This window comes from Heloderma suspectum, chromosome 3 (assembly GCF_057233095.1).
Source record: "Heloderma suspectum isolate Gila_16-S chromosome 3, 16-S_ref, whole genome shotgun sequence".
NCBI classification, from domain to species: Eukaryota; Metazoa; Chordata; class Lepidosauria; order Squamata; family Helodermatidae; genus Heloderma; species Heloderma suspectum.
Window position 1 is genome coordinate 86,154,116 of NC_139460.1, and position 21,963 is coordinate 86,176,078.

At 40.7% G+C, this 21,963-nt stretch overlaps 2 protein-coding genes across 9 annotated transcripts in view; one reads left to right on the forward strand and one right to left on the reverse strand.

Moving 5' to 3' along the window:
- Positions 1-11,544, forward strand: part of SON (SON DNA and RNA binding protein) — a 44,268-nt gene extending 32,724 nt beyond the window's left edge. For 2 of the 7 annotated variants that reach the window (XR_014789102.1, XR_014789103.1), the window contains 5 exons: positions 2,561-2,643; positions 3,326-3,473; positions 5,453-5,521; positions 5,773-5,888; positions 9,366-10,306. Coding sequence is in view for 1 of the 7 variants with exons in the window: in XM_084843654.1 (XP_084699780.1) it covers positions 3,326-3,473; positions 5,453-5,521; positions 5,773-5,888; positions 9,366-9,524 (492 nt within the window). In the remaining 6 variants the exon portion in view is untranslated. Of the gene's footprint in view, positions 1-115; positions 2,645-3,325; positions 3,474-5,452; positions 5,522-5,772; positions 5,889-9,365 lie in introns of those variants that run through there. The other 5 variants (XR_014789100.1, XR_014789099.1, XR_014789101.1 and 2 more) reach the window with 5 other exon arrangements.
- On the reverse strand, positions 1,657-21,943 carry DONSON (DNA replication fork stabilization factor DONSON). Of its 2 annotated transcripts, none has more exons than XM_084843658.1 (10): positions 21,549-21,943; positions 19,807-19,887; positions 18,761-18,964; positions 17,496-17,674; positions 15,549-15,727; positions 15,328-15,451; positions 15,126-15,233; positions 14,331-14,529; positions 12,936-13,148; positions 1,657-1,871 (listed from the first exon to the last, which is right to left on the reverse strand). In XM_084843658.1, exons 1-10 carry the CDS (start codon positions 21,864-21,866, stop codon positions 1,833-1,835), a joined length of 1,644 nt encoding a protein of 547 aa, XP_084699784.1. In that variant the 5' UTR covers positions 21,867-21,943; the 3' UTR covers positions 1,657-1,832. The 2 variants fall into 2 exon arrangements, with proteins under 2 accessions (XP_084699784.1, XP_084699783.1); XM_084843657.1 differs by lacking the exon at positions 1,657-1,871 and adding an exon at positions 12,305-12,758.
- Between the last annotated feature and the right edge of the window lie 20 nt (positions 21,944-21,963).

A 21,963-nucleotide genomic window follows, 5' to 3' on the forward strand; every position in this document is an offset into this window, starting at 1 on the left:
TTCTCTATGAATCATCAGTATAAGTTTAATTTCTAAAATAATTACAGACTTTACAGACACTATCAGAGGCAGACATAGTCTGCTCACTGTAGTTGGTTCTGTGTTTTTCTTATAGGTATTCACCCTTGCACCCAGGATTGGGTATTCTTGGAGTTCCCATTTGTGTGGGCTTTTCTTGACTGGTAAATTGTAATTTCTTACCTCTTTGGTTTCTAACTCTTCGTGTGCCACTCTAGATACTACAGTGGACTTTTATTTTTTTGTGTCAGCGCTGATTCCCTTTCCCACCTGAAAGTTCTTACTATTAGATGTATGTTAGATAGTTAACTTGTCCTGTAAATGGAACATGGACTAATCTGCCTTCCCAAACACCATAAGGAGGAAATAATGTAGCACCATCTAGTAGTAAGGGACCTACAACTTCACTAGTCTTGTCTGGCATAGGAAGATCTGAAGATCAGAAATTGGTATAGAAGCACCATGGTGAATATCAGAATAAGAACAAATAAATGTCATTGGATAGCTAATAAAATTAAGGAGAAATACTTTCCCATTTGTGTTTCTATTAAAGATTTTTTCATTCATCTTTGCTGATAAATTATATTCAATTTTTAGGATACTTTAGACACTCCCGCATGATTCCATTTATTGGCCTTGCTTAGAGTTGCTTACTTCAGTGGAAACTAATCCTACTTTACTGTACCACTGTATCTGTGCCACATACGAGTAGTACTTTTGTTTGAATTCTTGCCACACAACGAAGCAGTCTTTCCTAGTCACACTGAGTTACTGTCCGAAGGGAATTCTGTTTGTCATTTAAAGCACTTGTTCAGTTTCCAGACAGTGCTTGTTGAGCTTTGCAAACAAAGTACAAACATTACACTTGCATATAAACTTGACAATCTTAAATTATTCTAAAGTACTCTGAAGTACTCTGAATTACTTCTATGTTGGCAGCTGCCATGTATAACTCACAAAATTCTCCCAGCTAGATGAATCAAACTGAGTTGTTTATTTCTTACATGTCACCACTGTTAGAAAGTGTTCTGAAATAATTTGTGGGGCTCTAAAGGCTTGCTTGTATGCTCAGTAACCAGTGAATAAAACCAGCTCTATTGACTATGCTGCATTTGACAAGGAATTGTCAAATGCAATCTAGGGAAAGTAAGGCATGCTTAACTGTTAGTGAAATCAATAACATTTCAGTGCACAATCAAGTACTCAACAGTGCAATCCTACACATGTCTATTTACAAGTAAGTCCCATTCAATTCACTGGCGCTTACAAGTAAATGGACCTAGGATTGCTGCCTAACTCTGTTTTTACTTGGACCGACAAACACATGGTTTCCTTTGGATTCCATCTTAAAACAATATAGACCTATGGGTAATCACTGAGTGTAGCTGATATGACTAACCCATCAAGCCAATTAGGAAGGTGGATGCCATATTTCCAGAGATGCTTTTCGGAGCTGAACTGCATTTCTGAACTATTTAAGACTCTTATATCTTTATTAGGTTTAAGAGACATGAATTAATATTGGAATTTATATCCCACCTTTCCAGACAAAATACCCACTCAAGATGAAGCTCTCTTGCTTTTAAACATGCAGAGGCTATTCTTATACTCCCCCCCCCCCATTTTTTTGGCGGAGAGTCTATTAAAAATTCCTGCAACCTTCAAAAGACCTTGTCAAAGAGTTGGTCTGTGTCGTCTTTGTGAACTGGATGCACATTGGTGATGAAACAGACATTGTTGATGAACATTCTATCATTGCAAAGCAGGTACAAAAGAGGAGTCGGAGCCCTGGGTGACATTGACTGGGGTTTGTATCATTCTCTGCATGGTTGCCCTTTTCTAATGAGAGGTTCCTGGAAAGGAGAGGGGAGGATGAAAATGGAAGTAAGTAAAAGCCATTCTAGGTGTATCAACTCGAAGCAGTTGGTAACTGGCATCAGCTAACATGTCTCTTGTGTACACAAACTGCATGGCTTGCACCAGTCAAAACGTTTCAGTGAGAGAGGTAATGTCTGCCTCAATGTCGCCTTTCCTTATATCAGAACACCTTTTCCAAAGTAATGTCCAGTTGCATGATGTACAGCCATCTGTTAAATTGTAGCGTAGGGGCTGATTTAATACTTACTGAACTCATCTTACACGTTCTGGAAACTTTACCATTTAGTTTCTTAACACCAGGAAATGGGAATTCGTATTGCTGTGGGTATGTGTGTCATAACCGTCTGTGATGAAGAGCAAATCATTTATAAGAATGATTGTACACTCTTTATTTGCTTTCACAATCATATTTTCAGGAATTGAAAATGAAAGCAAAACAGACTGAAAGCAAATAAATTCCTGATGTGTAGGTTGATACCAACTATTAAGCTTTGTGCCTTATAAAAGACAACATGCAAATACTTTATTGTGTTAACGCTACCAATGTATAACTTTAACAAAAGCAGTTTGCCGCATTGGGTCATTGGGTGGGGCAGAAAAGAGAGATGATAGTTCACAGAATAGCCTGTGAACTTTCACCCCTCTATATGGAAACTTGTTTCAGGGCCAAATCTGCCTTGTAGCTGCCTTCTTGCCACGGTCAATGCCAGCCCTACTATTCACAACCCTGCGGCCATCGAGGCCTAGGTACGTAAACGTTTAAGGAGTTTTTAAAGTACTTTAAAGCAAACAGAATGTTTTAAAACATTTGATAATCTTACAGCATTTAATAGTATGACTCTTGTGGTTGTTTGGAACAGTTGTCACATGCTACTGTTGAACTGTGTGGCTAAGTTGTCATGATTATTTTTATTAAAGAATTGCTTGTATCATGCACGGGGATTTTCAATGGGGAAAAGCATACAGTTTGTGTAATAAAGTGGGGGAAATGGTTTTTATATGCCTAAATAATTTATGAAATTTCTATTTGTAAATGTTTGTATTTTATTCAATAACTAGGTATATGTGGCACAAATGTTGCCAGTTAAAACATTTACTACAGCCTCTTTCCACAAGATGAGAAAAGATACATTGGAATTACAGTAGTATATTTAAAATGCTTTAAAAACAAGTATGTAAGCAATGAATTATTAAATGTCTACTTTAATTGAAACATTTAATTTAAAAAAATGTCGAGATATATGTGTGTGTGTATATATGTATAATGGAATAAGCATCTACCTTGAAATCTGAGTTATAAAGTGTAAGGAATATGCATGTATTGATTTCACTTGATGGCTAAAACAATTAGAAACTTTAGGGAATTCTGTATTTTTTCTAAAGGGAATGCTAAATGAAGGGGTCCTTTTTACTTTTTTTGTTTGGGTAGGATCAGTTTCTCAGAGCTGCCCCTGTATCTGGAGGAATGGGAGCCCAACTCATGAGAAAGATGGGATGGAGAGAAGGAGAAGGCTTGGGAAAAAACAGAGAAGGAAATAAGGAGCCTATTCTAGTTGATTTTAAGACTGATCGGAAGGGTGAGTCTTTTTCTTGAGACTGACTAGTTTATACTTCTTAACCCCAGTCCATGAGGGAAACCCAACTGTGGAAATGGGTTTTCATGTGAGGATTGCTGTTCTGAATGAAAATCCTCTGCGAGCCAGGAGGCTTTTGGAGGAGGAGAAAAGTCCTGCATTGAGCACTTTTATCTAGCACTTACACCACACAACACACCGAACAAACTGTTAAGTGCCAATCGCCTGTTGTTAGGGTTTGGGGAATGATGTAGGGATGCATACAGCAAGGTACGACAGATAATGAATGGGGCTGTTCACACATAACAACAAGCCATCAGTTTAAAAACTGATGGGATGTTGGGGATGAGCGGGAGAGTTGAATTTGTAGAGCTGCTCCATAACATAACATTTATTCTAAGATTCATCTTATCTGAATTATTCTTATAGTGAAATAAGTTCCCAGAATCTTGGATGGTAATCAATTTGGCTAGAGTGAAGCTGTTACTTAAGACACAAAGATGCTACTGCAGATGGGAAAACTCCTGTTAAGTTAATGTATCTGGAGCATTGGCAATTGGTTCTTTCATGTGTATCTTTGTTTCTTGCAAAATATTTACAGTTTTTGAGGCAATGCCACCTGCTTGTTTAAAAATGCATGTGAAATAAAATGTTTTGAATATGTAAACCAAAGACCTAAGGACAGGTATTTGATCATGTGAAGTATATACAGCCACCGTTTTCAGACACTTATTACTGGAGGCTTTTCTGTCATTTAATATATTACTAAAGTGCAATGCGTTTATTTCTCAAAGACAGGGCTTGAGAGAATAGAATACTTTGCTCTCCCCAATAAATGGATGAATCCATATTTATATTAATATTTTAATCCTAAATATTAAACAATGAATATTTGTTACTAGGTAGAAGAAAAATATAGCAAATAAAATAGCTAACATCTCGGAATGGATGTCATCTGAACAATAATAAACCAATCATATTTTAATTCCTAGTGATGATTTATTATTTAACCAGTTCACTGCCTTTGATAGAAAACAAAACATATTTTTGCCTTTCTAACTGGTATTTCATGTACCTTTTATTAAACTTGATTTGGTGTAACAATAACAGCTTCAGTAAAAACTCAGAGTGAAAAATTACACTTTTCTTATGAGAGTGTTTCTTAATACAATGGGTTTTGGGGGCTTAAAAAGGCATTTTCAAGAAAGGGTTGGATCCTGAAGAGCACTTGAGCTCAAAGTGATGGTAATTTTCACGAATCCCCTCTTCTGCTGCCATCCTGTTCTAGAGAGTACTCTCTGCAGTAGATTTTCAGAGGGAGCATCAGGCTGCAGAGGGAAGGTGGGAAAGCCCCACTGCGTTCCTGGAAGGGAAGTTAGGATCCTAGTATAACAAAGAGTTACTGATTGAAAATATTTATGGTTTTGTCTTTTGGTACTGTAGTTTTTATAGTTTTACATTTGGTAACCCAACTTCCTTGGCTGCTAATTAATTCCTTAAGGCCGTACTGAATGAAGATGTACCAAAGATGTTACTGAAGTTGTGCAATGATAGGAAGAAGGTGATAGCCTATTCCTTGATTCTACTATAACAGAGGCATTTACATTTTTTTGCCTCAATATATAAACAGAAACAGTAATTCAGTTCCCCTATACAGGGCAGAAGTCTTTACACAATTCCTTCCCTAAGAAAATATTCCCATGAATTATGATGCATAAAGACACAGCAGTGTACATCCTTATTTTATGCAGTTATTGAAGGAACTAAGGCAAACTCTTGAAGCTGAGCACTGGTGTCAAATGAAAACTTTTAAAGTGAGTAGCTATGCTCCTCGAAAGCGCTGGCAATAGTTGCTCATTTTTAGTCATTGACTTAAAAGCCCAGGTTCCAGTATAGAGATCTTATGCAATATCTAATGTGTGCATTATAAGAGGAGGCAGTGAAGAACACATGAGAGATATTTTCTTCTGTACTTTTTTAAGGCTTGGTTGCAGTGGGAGAAAAGACGCAGAAAAGACATGGACCTTTCAGCACTGTGAAAGATCTTTCAGGTGAGACTAAAATTTATGGGGAAGTACCATAACTATATGCTTTGCCTGCAGAAGGTTCCAGGTTCATTCCCTAGCATCTCCAGTTAAATGATCAGATAACAGTTGATGTCAAAGGCCATTGCCTGAGACTTTGGAGATCTGTTGCCACGGTAGACAATATGATAGAAGAAGCTGGTATAATCTGTGTGTATTAGTTCTGCTAATTTTGGTATTTCTAAACGAATTCTAAAACAAAATCTATTATCATTAAGGCAAACATCCAGTTTCAGCATTGCTGGAGGTCTGTAATAAAAGGAGATGGTCACCCCCTGTATTTGTACTGGTGAATGATAATCGGCCTGAGTATCGCAAACATTTCCTCTTTAAGGTAAGTTGGAATTTTCTCATAATGTTACTGGTAGCTTCCCATCCCGTAATCATAGCATACATTTAAAGATACTGGCTTGGATCCTAAATGTTCACTCTGTTCACATAAAGCACTTGTATTCATGGAAGGTGAGTTGTGTCCAAGGAAGGATTCATTCCTGGAACTTGACTTTACCTTCTGTGAACAGAAAGACGCTCCTTTCATTCGCATAACAAAAAGTTAGAATCCAAGTCAATCTGTCACAAAAAAACAACTGTCTTAGCCCCTCCTATTGAGAAAGTATTACTCCCCAGCCCTGTGCACAGTGGGATTGGGACTCTGCCTCTCATGCTCTCCTCATTCCTTTCACTGTGAGTAGAAGGTAATGCTTGAACTGGGCTCCTGTTGTAATTGAATAGGATGGAAGTATAGTTTGAACTGGTCCTAAGCATTATGTGAGAGCAGTTATCTATTGTGAGCATACATTAAAATGAAGACAAGGTGCAGGTGGCATTGCTCTGAGTCACCTCAGCAGGCAAGAGATCATGTTAGACTATAGGCTGCTTCTCACATGAGCTTTTATACTTCAAAATAGTACAAAGTGACAGGATTAGGACCCGATTTAGAAGGAAAAAATGACATTCATTTTTGATGTAACCTGCATATATTTTGTGCTTGGTCATGTGTGCTCAAGAGCAAATACTGATGTGAGAATATCCAGTTCACTTTCAGTGCAGAGCATATTGATACATACTTCATTTCATTACATGATGGAGCCTCTGAGTCTTGAGCAGGAGTATGAATATGGTTCTCTAATGGTACTATCAGTATTATACCTGTGGAATGGTGTGGCCATAGAAAAGGATGGTGGTTATTTTTGGACATCTTTAAGAGTTTGGGAATAAATATAAAGTATGTAACCTCCTAATTGTTTTCAGTCAATTAATGTCCATATCATCTGTCTCCTGCTACTGAAGGTATAAGTAGATGGTGGAATTTACAGTTGTACCTTGCTTCAAACATGGGTGGAGTCTTATGAGATGGTAGAATTTAAAGAAGGCAAATGTACATATATTCATTCCTTAAGCCATACAGAGTGGCCCAAAAGTAGGTATACAGCTGTTTAGAATGTTGATGGGAGGGGGAGAGAATTTTCCGTCTTCCAGTACTGCTTTAGAATCCACTTTCTTTGTTCTTGACTCAAGTTCGCTGCCATCATTCACAATATCAGCAAAAAAACAAACAACTAAATAACTGTATACCTACTTAAGGGCCTCACTCCCCTCACTCTCTACACTTAACTGATTTAACTGTCACTCACTCTTCCCATCTGTCATTCTGAGTCCACCCACACATCTTCTACTCACACTTTCTCTCCCCCTCCCATCAACATTCTAAACAACTGTATACCTACTTTTGGGCCACTCTGTATATGACTGTACCTTCATTCTACACAGGCAGTGAGTGGCAGTGATGGGGCCATAGTCAATTTATCTATATACCACATTTCTTACAGTATGTTATGCTCAAAGCGGTTCACAAAACAAATACAATAGCCATAATTATAATACATTACAGTACATAAGCTCAATGACAGTTCATTTGAAACATTAGTTTGAATAAGAGCGAAACATAGTGGTAGGTCAGTTTACAATATCCAGTACTAATAATAACATATACATGCATTAAGCAATTCACTAAACACTTAGTGTCCTCCCTCAAACAGCAGAAAAAGACTCTCAGCAGAGTCCATGTTCCTAGCAAAAAAGGGCATCCTCATCCTCCTGGCAACTCCCTTCCTGGCTGTGTCTTGGCAGCAGAGCACCAGGAGAGGCAAGATAGGAAAAGCCTCTCCCTGAGCAGATGTCTTCCGGCTGTCTTGGATGCAGCAGAGACGGTTTCACACACGTCAAAAGTAGCAGCAGCAGCTTGCTTATGAAGGGTTGGGGGTGTGACAAAGCAGAGGGAAACAGCCAAGCCCTGTTCGCAGACGCAGTGTCTTTCCCGTCACTTAACAAAAAGAGTGCATTCTCAGAAGAAATTGCACTTTGATCTACCAAGAAACGACTTCCTGCTTAAAAGGGGAAAAAAGGTTTCATTTCTGCAGAGAAGCAGATTTTGGCTAAACGTTAGGAGAAAAGTCCTAACAGTGAGGGCTGTTCAGCAGTGAAATAGACTGCCTTGGGAGGTGGTGGGTTTTCCTTCACTGGAAGCATTTAAGCAGCTGCATCCTGTGTCGCATTGAGCAGGAAGTTGAACAAGATGATTTCCAAGGTTCTTTCCAACTCTGATTCTATGATTTTCAATTTAGCACCCCTACTGAAATCATGGAAGATTGTCATCTGGACAGAGGACAATTTTGTAGAATATCCATTTAGCCTTCTGAAAGATGGGAAGTTTTATTATGCCTATTTGGAGGACTAGTGTTTAATCAATTAATTGGTTAAACAAACTTGGTTGGGTGCCTCTCAATTTTTTAAAATATGAGTAGAGATAAAACAGCAGATGAGAAGCATCAACTTAAGAGGCGTTCCCCCTGATATGACATGAGTGCATAATCTAAAAAGCAAAGGGTTAGATTCAAAGCTTCCCTTCCTCTAATAGGAGAACTTCCATCAGATGAAGGCTCCTTCTGTTGGAAGAGATTCTGGATTCTTTCAGAACTATTGTATTTACCCCAATGCAAACTGTAATCAATGGATTGGGTTCAAGTTGTATCATCAACTGACAGGACTTTTAAATTTGTGTGGACAAGCCTTTTATTTCATGGTGTCAGGATGTATGTGGGCAGCAGGTGTTCTTGACTAGAACACCAGAGCCAGGGGGTGATGGAGGTGGGCGGAGAGCCAAGGTTACTTGGGCAATGATCAATCACTGGTGAGGTGTGGGAGAGCCAGAGGCAAGAACAGGGTACAGAGCTGGCAGAAGTGGGGTACAAACAAGGCCTGGCAGGGCCAGAGGCAAGAGCAGTGTCCAGAGCAGGCTAAGGTCAATTACCGGCAAGGCGCTGCAGGGCCAGAGGCAAAGGCATCATCGGGAACAAGCAAGGGCTGAGTATCAGCAAGGCGTAGCACGATCAGGAACAAGAGGCAAAAGCACAGTGCTGCCACCACAAAGACTTGTGTTGATGTGGCAAAGCTAGGAGGGAAGAGGAAGCCCTTTATAGGATTTCCTAAGGCCCCCAGCTGGTCTGCTTTAGAGGACCTGTGAGCACCTGCAGGCCCAGTGTTTAATCCTGCAAGTACTGCAGTGTGGACTTGGTTGCCTTCTGTGTCTGGCCACCAGGTGGGGCTGCAGAGCTTTCCAGGTTGAGCAGATCCTGACCCATGGAACTTGAGCTCAGATGTAAGGGAGCATTCTCTTCTCAGTGAATACCATACATAAATAGCATCTGGATATTCAGGAAATGAATTGGGTACTGCCTTATTTTTACTTTCTACAGGAAGTAGAGACACACAGTACATAATTTTGAAAGCACTGTATTTTTTTCTCTAAAAGGTGATGGTCAATGGAGTCGAACATAAGCCTAGCTTTGTCAGTCCTAATAAGAAGCATGCCAAGGCCACAGCAGCTACTGTGGCTCTCCAAGCATTGGGACTAGTACCAAAGGAGCTCTTGGCTAATGCCACCAACTTCAGGAGTGCCTCACACAACTAAACTATTGTTTTTATATTGACATTTCCAATATTTTTATTCTGCACAATGGATATTTCCCTCCTGTGATTTTGTAAATACATTAGCAACTCATTGTAAAAACTGTACAGATACCTTCAGGCTTTTCCTTTTGTACATGGAAAATGTATTTAAATCATTTAGTTTTTGTATGTATATTATTGATATTAGTGATGTCATTATTTCTTAAATTACTAAAAATCCAAAAACATGACTCTGGAAGTATCTGTAATTTGTTTTAAAACTCAGATTTGATCTTCAATATGAAATGTAAAACTTTACTTGTTTTGTACCATGATGCAGTTCCCATAGTTTTGGTACAGTTTCTGTTGTAGTCCGTTTAAGCAGTATAGTCTGTTAAATCTATAACAACAGCTGGCAGCAATGCTAGACTAGTGTCAGGCCATACTATTTAACTTGCAAAAAGAAAATGAATATGTTCACTGGATGATGCTACTATTACTATTCCCCTATTTGAATGCTGTTTGGAATTTAATACAGTTGTTCATTTTTGAGAAGAGCTACATTTAAATGAGAAGGATGTATATCCAGCAACAGAACTTATGAGAATTGCAACATAAAATATCTGTCTGCATGTTTTGGTACAAAAAATGATGCTGTAATTTCAATCTATAACACAATGCCTGATGTTGATTGTATTCATTTGTGGTAAACAAATGTTCAGCTATAACTGGATGGGGATGTAGAATGATGCTAATATTGTATTCAGCTTGGTCAATAAAGCAGCACAAGCTCATTCTTCCTTACTTGACCAATTAACAGTGCATTAAGGTGTGATGAAGTTCTGATAACCTGCAGGAAGAGGTATTAGTGGTGACTAGGGGTTTCCATTATAGCTTTTCAAAAAGCTCCTTGCAACCTATTTAGCATAACTGATTTTTCTTAATTTAAAAATCTAGCAGTAGCCTGTGTACTGAAGACTTTAGAATGGGAATAGTTGTGGTGTTAGATATGGCTGAGTTGAAGATCATAGGAAAATTGTCATATTTAGATGCTAAGTTTCAGCTTGGTTAAGTTTGAAAGAAGTTCTTACTAGTTTATGGTAAGAATATTTCTGGATTCAAATATATTCAGCATTGGAATCTTGATGTTTCCACTATTTAGCCTTCAGATTAATAGCTACAGCTGGCCTGGTATTAGAAGTGTAGGGCTGAAGCAGGGCTAGAACAACAGAAGCTCAGTTAACAGTGGAATCCTGTGCATGTTTATACAGAAAAAAGGTCCTATAGCTCCCAGCATGTCCTGTCCAGCCATGGTGGCTGGGGAATGCCTGGAGTTGTAGGACCTTTTTCAGTCTAAACATCCATAGGATTGCACTCTGCCTGACTTTTCTAGATTATGGTGTGCAGTATTAGACTGCAGTTAAAGCATACAGACAACATTGATTACTCATGTACCTCCTACTAGCTATTTGACTGAAGCATGTCTCTGCTAGTATTATTTCACCATGAGTATGTATAAAATCATGAAGAAGTATTCCTATTTTAGTTGCATGTATTAAACACAAGATTCCTAAATCTCAGTCCCTATCCAAAATGTGCCTTGCTTATTTGAAGATACTTTTTTTGCTGTTGAAATGAAATCTTTTGTTCCCAGCCTCTCACAAACTTAGATATACAAAGGCAGAAAAGTCATGCTATACAATAGGGTATTTTTTAAGTAGGGACCTTAAGAAAAATAGAGGTTGCCTTTCTTATTCAATTGTACTTCTATTGCAGACAAAAGACTTTTAGTGACAAAAGGTAGGAAGCAGTAAGGAGATATTCAAGAAAATGATTTTGCCTTACAAGTACACTCACTGGAAAACAAAATTGAGAACCAAGTTAGAATTCTGCGAGTAGGATGTGTTTAAGACAGCTAGCTGCAATTAATGAGTTTACTATAACTTTTAAACCTTTCTTGTTTGGCATCCTGAGTTGAACACTCATTCTTTATAAAGTTGTACTGTTCCTATGGTAAATTTTAATAAAATCTCATAACATGATGTGAATATAACTTAATGGTGCACACTGTAGGAAAACCAATAAAACCACTTTAGAGTGCAAGACAGAACTATGAATGCAGTGAAATAAAAATTGACAGAGGGTGGAAATTAACAGCTGCCTCAAGATAGTAACTTTTGCAAAACATGAAAATGCATCTTCTGTCAACTAGCACTTCTCAAAGACAGGCTTGAGCTGGATTCCTAAGTGTATGCTGCACTGGATTTCTTTGGTGTTTGCTATGAAAACTGCCATTTTGACAAGTACTAAAAGGTACAAATAGAAACCTGACCTCATCTACTCACAGCCATTGTTGCTCCAGCACCATTTTTCCTCATGGGAAAATCTGACCTTTTAAAAATCCCTTTTTTTGCACACATGACCTGAGCATTAAATTCCCGAAATAATCCCTGTGAAGTTTTGTGCTTCTCAAGTCCCCGCTGCCCTGAAGGGCCTGCTTTTAGAAGGGGTAGTCTAGCTTAATACTAACCTTAACACAATGTTATTTGTTCCCTTCCTTAATTATTATTTGAACATTTGGTCTATGATGTGAAATAATCATTCATCCCACCTTCTCACTACCACCAAAGAAAATGCACAAGATTCTTTGTTACAAAGTTTTAATTTAAAATAGTCTATACAAATCAGAAGTTATAAACTTGAAAAAACAAGTAGTTGTGTTAGAGGATGGACAACACAGAGGCTGCATGCAGCTCCTGCTCCCAGTGCAGCCCCCCCCAGCAATTTTATTTGAAACCAAGGTACACTGGAGCACATGCATTGTTTGAAAGCATAATTGGGCTCCTGGAAGCTTCCCAGAAGCATGCTTTTGCTAGTGCCACACCAGCAAATTTTGGCAGCAGGGGACAGGGCTGTGGCTCCCAGTGGGGTCCAGGATTGAACAGAAGTTTATTAACTCAGTTTATGAAAGCTAAGCTACGAGCAGAATTTGTCTAAAAGATTTGCACATTAAGTATAAGATGTTCTTGCTGGTAAATCATTTTATATCGGCATAATAGCAACTTGGATATTTTAAAAAAATACAAATGGCAATTCTTTATTGACTGATAGTTCTTGCTTAGATTTTCCATGCATAGATATAATCATTCATTTCTAGGAGCCTTATTGAAGACTTTCCTAATGTTGGATAAAGAGCAAGTTGATCCAAAGTGTTCGGGTGCAATCCACACTTGCATAGGTCTTTGATAACGGATTCCTGTGAAAATTGAGATTTACAAAACTGTGGCTATAAAATATTGATGTCCTGGACAATACACTGTTTCATCAACATGATTCATCACCCAGTAGCTAAGAACTCTACTTTATATCCCTTTTCCTTCCCCTCTTGGGAAACTGGTTACCAACTGGTATGGACACAACAAAATAGACTTACCTTCTTCATACTCTGTTCATCACTGATGCCTATGTTGAACACTGCTGTTGGCTCATGTGTGTAACATACTGCAGAAAACGATCCATTCTGAGCAGATTTGAGCAGCATGGACAAAGAATGCAGAGAATGAGGCATGACAGGGCCCATGATCTCCAAACTAAATATATCTTCGTAATGTGCATTGACTTGTGTTCTCACATTTATGCTTCGGGCCTGGAAACAAACATTTTAGCATTGAAGTTTTAAAATATTTACATTAAACCTAGCATTTTAAAAAACATTTCAGAGTCTGCAAGTGGATCAACTCCACCTATAGGACAAATAGCAGGGGGTGATGGGGGGAAATGAAGGTCAGAGCAAACTAAAGATCTGTGGTCCTAAGTGCATGAGTAAACAGGAAAAGCCAGAAGGAATGGACATGCTGAAGCTGCAAACCAGTCTGATGCTCATAGCAAAATAAAGACCAAATGTGTGAGCACATTAGTGAGAAGTGCTCAAGCAGGTGGATGTAGGCACTGTGCCAACTTTGAGCATCAATAGTTGGGAGAAAGAGAATATTTACCATTTCTAGACTGCCCATTCCACATGCTAAAGATACACCCAAATTGTCCACTTAAATTCCAAAGAACTTCAACGCTAAGTAATTCATGTGCGAGTGTGGTTTAATATGTGGAGAGGACAGTGCAGCAGATTTGGGCTTACAGAAACAGAATGACAACAAATGGTTGCTAAATGTGTAGTATCTGCCTCAATCGCACCAAACCAGATGAAACATTCACGGCAAGTGTCCAATGTTTTGTTCCCAGGTTGGGGTGAGGAAACATGTAACAATGGGATGTGCGCAAGCTAACCTAATGTCTAGGGGGGGTTACAGTGGCCTGAAACTGTGAGGAAGGAAGAACATGGTATAGCACTCTTCTTCTAAAGGCTGCCTCTGCAGAAGCAAAGGTATTCACTCTGTAGAGCACTGCCTTCCCCAACCTGGGGGCCTCCAGATGTATTGGACTACAACTCCTGTTGGTCTCTGCCAGCATGGTAAATACTGAGGGATAATGGGGGCTGTAATCCAACATTTCTGGAGGACACCAGGTTGGGAAAGGCTGCTGTAGTGTTTAGTGATGTTACTGGGGGGGGGGGGGGTCTACATGGGGGGGGCTTTTTTCTGTGAGGGGTGTGCTAGTGGAATGAACAAGGCTGCAGATGTGGCCACTGCCCTGGTAGAATGAGCTCAAACATTTAGGCAGATGCTGCAGCAATGCATGCCTCCTCACAGCAAACTGAGAAGGAGCTCATCTGTCTGCAGAAAGCAGATCCTGACTTCAACCCAATGTTTTCTTGAACACACACTATCAGATGTGCGCTGTATTTTTAAAATTGCGTTGCTATGCTTTTTACCTTGAGCGTTTGCATAGTTGCACCTCTAAAAGAAACCGGGGATAGCAGTGTTGGAGGGATGCCAGCCTGAGGGCCTGCAGAAGCCACCAAACTCTTACAATTTATCAAGAAGTTTAGCAAAGTGAATGTGTTGGTTCCTTTCACTAACACAACAGATTCGGGCTTGTGATCCATTTGTACCTCATTTCTTTCTTTACAGCTGCACACAGTGTCAAGGAAAAGATGCATAGATGCATGACTACAGTACATGAATACAAAGCCATTAGAAGTCACCAGAAAGATCCCTATTTAACTTGCACAGCTATTAAAGGGTAAAGAGATGTTTTCCCTTTCATTGTGGTGAAAAGGCAAAGACTTCTTTAAGAACACAAGCCTATGCATGTTTAGACAGAGAAAAGTTCTACAGTTCGCAACAAACCCCAGCCAGCATGGCTGGCTAGACGGATACTGGGACTTGTTGAGATAGAAAAAAGTCTAACATGCATAGGATTGTACCTCTAGTGAACTTTTAACACTGTGCTATTTCTATATACATTTACACTTTTCGCCATTAGAAGACCTTGAGTTCTCTTATTTAAGAAAGATCTTTGATCTTACTATATTTGCAACTTCCCCACATGCAAAAATAGCCGGAAAGATTCCCCTCCCCTTAAAGAGGGAGGCAGGAGGCATCTGACCCCCATAGGAATTTCAGTGTCACTTTCTCAATTGTTACAAGATACATATTTCAGATAAAGCCATTTACACAGTTATAAACTGATGCATCAAGTAAGTGTCTCACTGCTAAAAGGATACAGTTTGATAGAAATTGTATCTGGCTTTTTAATTTTGTCTTGAACTCCCATCTCTTCCAACCATGAAAACCCTTCTTCTTCATCGTCATCACCACTCATCCCTTGTTCCCTAAGCAAAGAAGTACCACTTTAATACATCATATCGTACAAGTGCTGTTCTAGGACAGGCCTCATAACAAGTGCTAGGTAAGTATATTACATACTCTTTAGTCTCAGGATTCTTGCCTGTTGTTTCAGAATAATTAGCAAGTCCTATTTCCAGGTGGGATGCCAAAACATTCCATTTCCTTTTTCGAACTTCTTGGAACGGTAAATAAAATTCAATACCTGAGAAAGGAGGGGAAAGCAAATCAATGATGTATGTCTTAGATCTATGCAAGAGGGCTTTGTAAGTCATTCAGACTTTAAGACAGCACTCTCCTACCTTCACTTTTCATGGCTTCTCTTAAGCCTCTGGTTGTGGGAGAAATTAATGCAGTGATTGTATCACTTCCGGCGAGTCCCACTGCACGGAACAGCACAGTGAACTGGTAAGTGCAAACATAGAAATAGGGACACAGCTTGGCTCTCAACAGATTATAAAGGGAGGTAAAACTAAGAGACCTGAAAGTTAAAGAAACAAGATACAACAGAATGATCAGCCCCAATCTGAAAGCATCAGAACTGAGAGAACAAAACCCACTCACAAGGTAGATAAATTTAAATCAAGGTGAGTTAAATAAAATGATTTAAATCAGCAAGAAAAAAGGTCCATTTATATCAAGTTTCCCATTGATACTGTTTCATATATTTACTAAGGAAAGGAAAGGTTCCTCCTGTGCAAGTATTGGGTCATTACTGACCCCTAGAGGGACGCCGCTTGCGCTGGCGTTTTCATGGCAGACTATAGAGGGGTGGTTTGCCACAATGGCGCAAATCTGATCATGAATCCATGTTAATGAGTACTATTTACACAGTTTCTTGATTCTTACTATCAAACCTACTTGCCAAATTGTGTTTTGCACATTGTCCTTTTTTACTTATACAGAGAGAATGTCTTTAAATATTCCCATACAGGGTCTTACTTATGACAGCAGCCATTACAGCAGCCTTCCCCAACCTGGTACCCTCCAGATATGGACTATAAACCCTGTAATTCCCAGCCAGCCATTCTGCTTTTCTTGGCAGAGAAATTCTGTACAAGCACACTTGTTTCTTTAGCACAGAGCACACACAGCCTTTGACCAATCAGACAGATGTAAAGGGAAGGGCTATGAATGGTGTCCTGAAGAAATTTCCTGACAGGCAATGGAAGAGAGAGAAGTGGCAAGAGAAAGAGAAGCAAGTGGACATGGACACCTGTGAAACTGCACAGAAAGGAATGTTTAACGTATGAGCTCCAGCGCAAAATAAAATTTGTAACGTAGAAAGACGAGGAATCAAAGCATGCCCCAACCCATGTTATCTAACCCAGTGAAGGCACCAGTGTGGTATAGTGGTCAGTGTTGGATTGGGACAGGGGGAGATCCAGGTTCTAGTCCCCACTCAGCCATGAAGCTCAGTGGGTGACTTTGGGCCAGTCACTGACTCTCAGCCTAACCTACCTCATGGGGTTGGGAGGATAAAAATGGAGAGGATGATCATGTATGCCACCCTGGGCTCCTTGGAGAAAAAGGCAGGATATAAATATAATAAATAAACCCACCGCAAAAGTGTGCATGCGTGTGTGTCTCAGAGAGGGGGGGAGATAGAGACAGAAAGAGAGAGAAGAGTAGCCAGAGTGCTGTTTGCCTCCCCACCTCCTTCTGTTGGTCTAGAGAGAGAACCATAGCTACATATTCCAGCACAGAAAAGAGGAAGCATACAGTTGAAACATTTTTAAGAACATTAAATCAGAAGTGTGCATGACAATGTGGCACTGGATTACTAATCGCATCAGAGAGTACATCCACAGAAGGTGCTTGTGACACTCACAAAATTGTATTTTATCATGCAGTCCTAATAGCAATGACCTGCTTTTGGCATTCTATAGGGTGGAAAGCTGCTTGGGAGCAGAGGAATGAGAGGCAGGAAAAAATGAAGCACCTCTTCCCTCATGACTTCTCTGTTTTCAATTCTCCCCTCCCAAAGCAGCTTTCTGTGGGGAGGTGTCCAGACTGTTGCATGCATTTGCATGTTTAGTTAGCCCCACAGAGTTACAGCAACTTTGCTATTTGCTGAGAATAAATACCTTGGTGTTGCATTTCTTCATTTGTGTTTTCATACCCTTATGCCTCAACTCAATTTATGCAACTTGGTGGCAAAACACTTCAATAAGTTATGAAAAATACTCCAGAACACCTGCAAAATTGGTCAATTAGCTACAGAGATAATGCATTTCTGTTCAGCTTACCATTCGCTCATGAGAACCTGACGGAGTGCTTCATCATAGGACCAAGGATTATTTTTTCCTACCATTTTTCTATCTGGTCTAATACGAGGGAACAGCTGTAGCCATGGCAGGAAAGGATGAAGCCAATAAACGAGGCTTTGCTGGAAAGCACATCGGAGTTCTGTGGAGAGCTTTGGTTCCTAAGATGTCAAAGTGTTAAAGCTAGTTGTTTAAAATGCATTTAGGCCCAAAGGTCATGCAAGCAGGCATTCTTAAGGGGAATATGTATTAAGTATTAATAAACTTAGGACACAGTCACATCAGGATGGCCATAAGCCTCCAATCTCGGAGGCTTATAGCCATTCAATGCAGAGTGGGAGAAGCGGCAGAGTTGATCCTCGCCTCTGCATTTTGGCTAGCTGAGCTTTTTCACTTGTCTAGCCCGGGCTCTGCAGAGCCAAATGGAAGGAGGCTGGGGAGGTCAGAGGATACATCATAAGCTGGCCTGCCCAGCCCCCTCCCCACCCACCAGCACACCCCCTGTCCCTCTCTCCGAGGTCACCTTTGTGACCTCAGAGAGGCAGCTGGCCCGGTTCTCTCTAGGCCGGCTATGAGGGGGATGGGGTGGAGAGCTTGGATTCCTGGCTCTGAGGTTGGAGTGCTGACTCCAGCCTCATATCCAGGAATCCCAACTATCCTATGGCCCTCGCAGACTCTGTCTAGGGGCCATATGATTGTTCCCTCTGTAAGTATTAAGTTTATATGTGAAATTCTGAGACATTGTCTAAACTACCCAATTTTAACCCAAATTTAGATAGCAACTGCAATCAAAGTGCACCCCAATTGCCATGAGAAACATTGCGAAAGGTTGGACAACTCCCAAAGTCACCCAATATTTTATTCTGAATAAAGTTAGCACAGTAAATTGCCAACGCCACTGGAAAAATAAAGTTTAGGACACCTCTGTCAGCTTCACAAAATTACTAGGTGAAAGAGTTCATTAATCTAGATATGAAAGGAATCCATGGTATCACTAAGATTTTTTAAAATCAATATTGTCTTGCTCAAGAAATACCTCCAAACATTGAAAGACAGGCAACAGCCACATGATAGGAAGACATGATAGGCAATTCAAGCTTTATAGTATTTACAGTGCAAAACATGGTAACTCGCTGCAAGTGAAATAGTTATGTAGTGTGAATTGGCCCTTTCCTATTTCAAGTTAGACAAGACCTTAGTTTCCCCGAGTCTATTCTCCTAATCAATGGTTAAACAGGATGAGTTACCTGAATACTTTGAGGCAAATTTATTAATGTTGCTCTACAGTGCTGGACATATCCTTGGGATTCTTCTTGTGCTTTTATGTGATCTGCCCACGCAAAGGATTGAGGCGACGTGAATAGAAGGCGAGTTTTAATACTCCAATCTGCAGGAAATTCGTAACTTGGTGAGGAAGAAACGTCAGTATTGGGAGTGGCCAGGTATGGGTCCTTGCAAAATATAAACATTGAACAAATTACAAGGAAGCAGCTAGTTCATTAAAACACCACCAGTTAGAAGGAGCATGCCAGTCCTTTGTCAGCATTAAGCACAGTATAGGGTTAAATCTGCACCTAAACTAGCCAAGGGTAGTATTTAACAGTGTGTGAAACCCAGAGACAGAAAAGCTTTACTATACAAGGGAAAGGAAAGACAGCTGCTCTAAAAGAATGTAAGTATAGGAGATCTCCAGTGCTGCAGAGGAGAAGCACACGCTATCCAAAGAAAAATGGACATTAAAAAAATCCTAAAAATAAAAAGGATGTTCTTGAAATGGCAGACCATTGCTCTGACAAAACAAGTAGTCTTAATAAAAGGGATAAATGAACACTAATATGAACACTCCACCCATCCTTTGATGTGTTTATTTCCCTTCCTCCCACCATAATGGCCCACAGCAAACCCAAGGTAGTTTATGCTTGCCCATTATAACTCTAACACAGTCCCTTGCAGTTTCTCTGCCCATACCACAAAGAGCATGATACTAACTACAGAAACTACAACCCCTCCTTCTCTCATAGGTATTTACACATCTGAAGATTTTACCTTGCTGTAAACAAAGCAAGGGCTCAATTCAGTTGGTCCCTTGCATATACCATTAGGCATATACAGATAGTTCTGTAAGCACAACTTTTTGCTTGCATGGGGACTGCTTATGGGGAGTGTTTGGTGGCATGAAACTCGTGCACGCACAGTAGCACATGGGGGTGCATGCAAAGGGCAAAGTGACTGGGCACTATACGATCGAACATCTAATATCCTCATATTTTGACATTCATATAATGATTCTTACATTGATTAATGAGTCAACAGCTGCAGTTTCAGAAAACTCTTCTTTCCAGATAGAACTGTCTTCTTGAAGGCCATTTAAAAACTGAAAAAAGTTGTGCGAAAGAAAAAGCTAAGCTTTAATGAAGAGCGAATAAAATAATCTATCACAGTCTTAAGCATTAATGTAAGCATTAACAATCTTTGATCTCAGCAATCTTTATCTGCTTTTCCTTTAAGTATTAATGAGCACTTCTCACTTTATGCTAAGAAGTTACTTGTTCAATTTACCTCAGTATGGTATCTATTTAAAATGCTGGCTAATTAAAGATCTATATACCTGTATTTGCTGAAGTTTTAGCATTAAATAAATATGGACACAGTCTAGCCAAAGTTCTGACCCCCTTCAATTTCAGTAGGAGAGTATCTCCCATCAGTATCAATGGAACATAAAAGGACTTAACTTTGGCCTGGTTGTGGCCATAATCTTTTGCCTTCTCAAAAAAGAAAAAAAAATAAACAACTTAAGCAAAAAGCACACTATAAGAAACTCAATGTCCAGTTATATTGTTGAACTATTTCAATACAAAGTAAGTAAAGAGATAACTTCTGGAGCCAAATTTCCGTATGGTGAAGTAAAACATAAGCTTCAAAGCCCTAAATAGCTATTTAGCGAAATGAAACACCCCTTGCTTTAGAAAAGAAATTTAGATGGCGGTAAGAGAGTCATTTTATTTGGAAGTCTCAAATTTTATTCTTCTAGCCTCGACTGTGTCACCTTAAGAGTTCAAGCATCATCGCTTATACAGCATGGAACTTATTTTCAATATATTAATATTATTACATATTACTAATACATTTAGGGCGCAATCCTATGGCCACTAGTCAGAAGCTAGACAGCCATAGGGTAGGTCGGTTCCCGGAGAACTGACCCCCACCCCCTCCCACACCGCCTCGTAGGCAGTGCAGAGTGGCGAAAATGGGGCATTTGCAGGGGCGGGGAAGTCGGAAATGCAGTACGACGCATCCCATGTGTCGCCCAGCCTCTGTTTCCCATGCTCTGAAGTCCCACAGGTCGACAGGTGATATCAGCTGTCTAGCCTCGAAAGCTGGGCTGGGGGAGTGAGGAGAAGTTCCGCTCCTCACCGTTCCTCCGGCCCTGCATTGGATAGGCAGTCGCCCCTGGGGTTGCAACCCGATCGTGCTTGATAGGATTGCTCCTTCAGTGAACCATTTTTTCTTGCTGTCTGACTGCCCAACCTACAACTACAAGCCTACACCACCCAGTTGGAAGGCATGCAGCCCGATCTTATGCATGCTTACTTAGAAGTAGGCCACACTAATTTCAATGCCACATACATTAAGAAAACTGTACACAGGATTGCAGGCAAATAGTCCGTTCGTTTTAAAACCTCCTCAGGTCCTCAAGGAAGAGACGTTTATGGGCTAACTCCACTTTCTACAATGTTAGTTGCCACAGAGAGTAATTTCTGAGATGCCAACTTGCCCCTTCCCCTCCAGAGGATAGAGAAAACGGGCGCACGTTAGTAAACAAAAAGAGAGGATAAGGGCGCGATCCTATGCATATTTAGACAGAACTCCCATCATGCCCCAGCCAACCATACTGGTTGGGGCATGCTGGGAGTTGTAGGGCTTTTTTCTGTATAAACGTGCATACGACCGCGCCCTAAATGAGAGAGACAAATTAGTTCTACCAGACCGTTCGGTGGGTGAAGCCTCTGAAAAAACTACCTAGCGCCGCTTTACCTGCCGGCTGGGAGAGTTGAGTATGTCGCTCCCTCCCACGACCCACTCCACGCCCGCTGCTTTCCGGGCAGGAGAACGGGCCGGACTGGCCTCCGGGGGAGGCCGCTGGGTGTTCTCCACGCTCAGGAAAGGGTTGCGCCTACGACGGCTCCCCGGAAAGGGCCGAGGGGAGAGCGCGGAGTCCCGGTGGGCTGCGGGGGCGGGAGGCTCGCCAGAGACAGGCGCCGTCCCGCTCCTCCGGGGCCTCTTCCTCTTCAGGCGCAGCGTCTCGGGCGGCTTCTTGAAGCCAGGCGAGTAGCCGGGGACTACGGAGCACATCGCGAGCACCCGGAGCCGGCGGAAGGCAGCCCCCCGTCGGCGCCCGCTCGCGGCGCGCCACGAATTCCGCGCGCAGCGAGCAGGCTCCGCCTCGGCG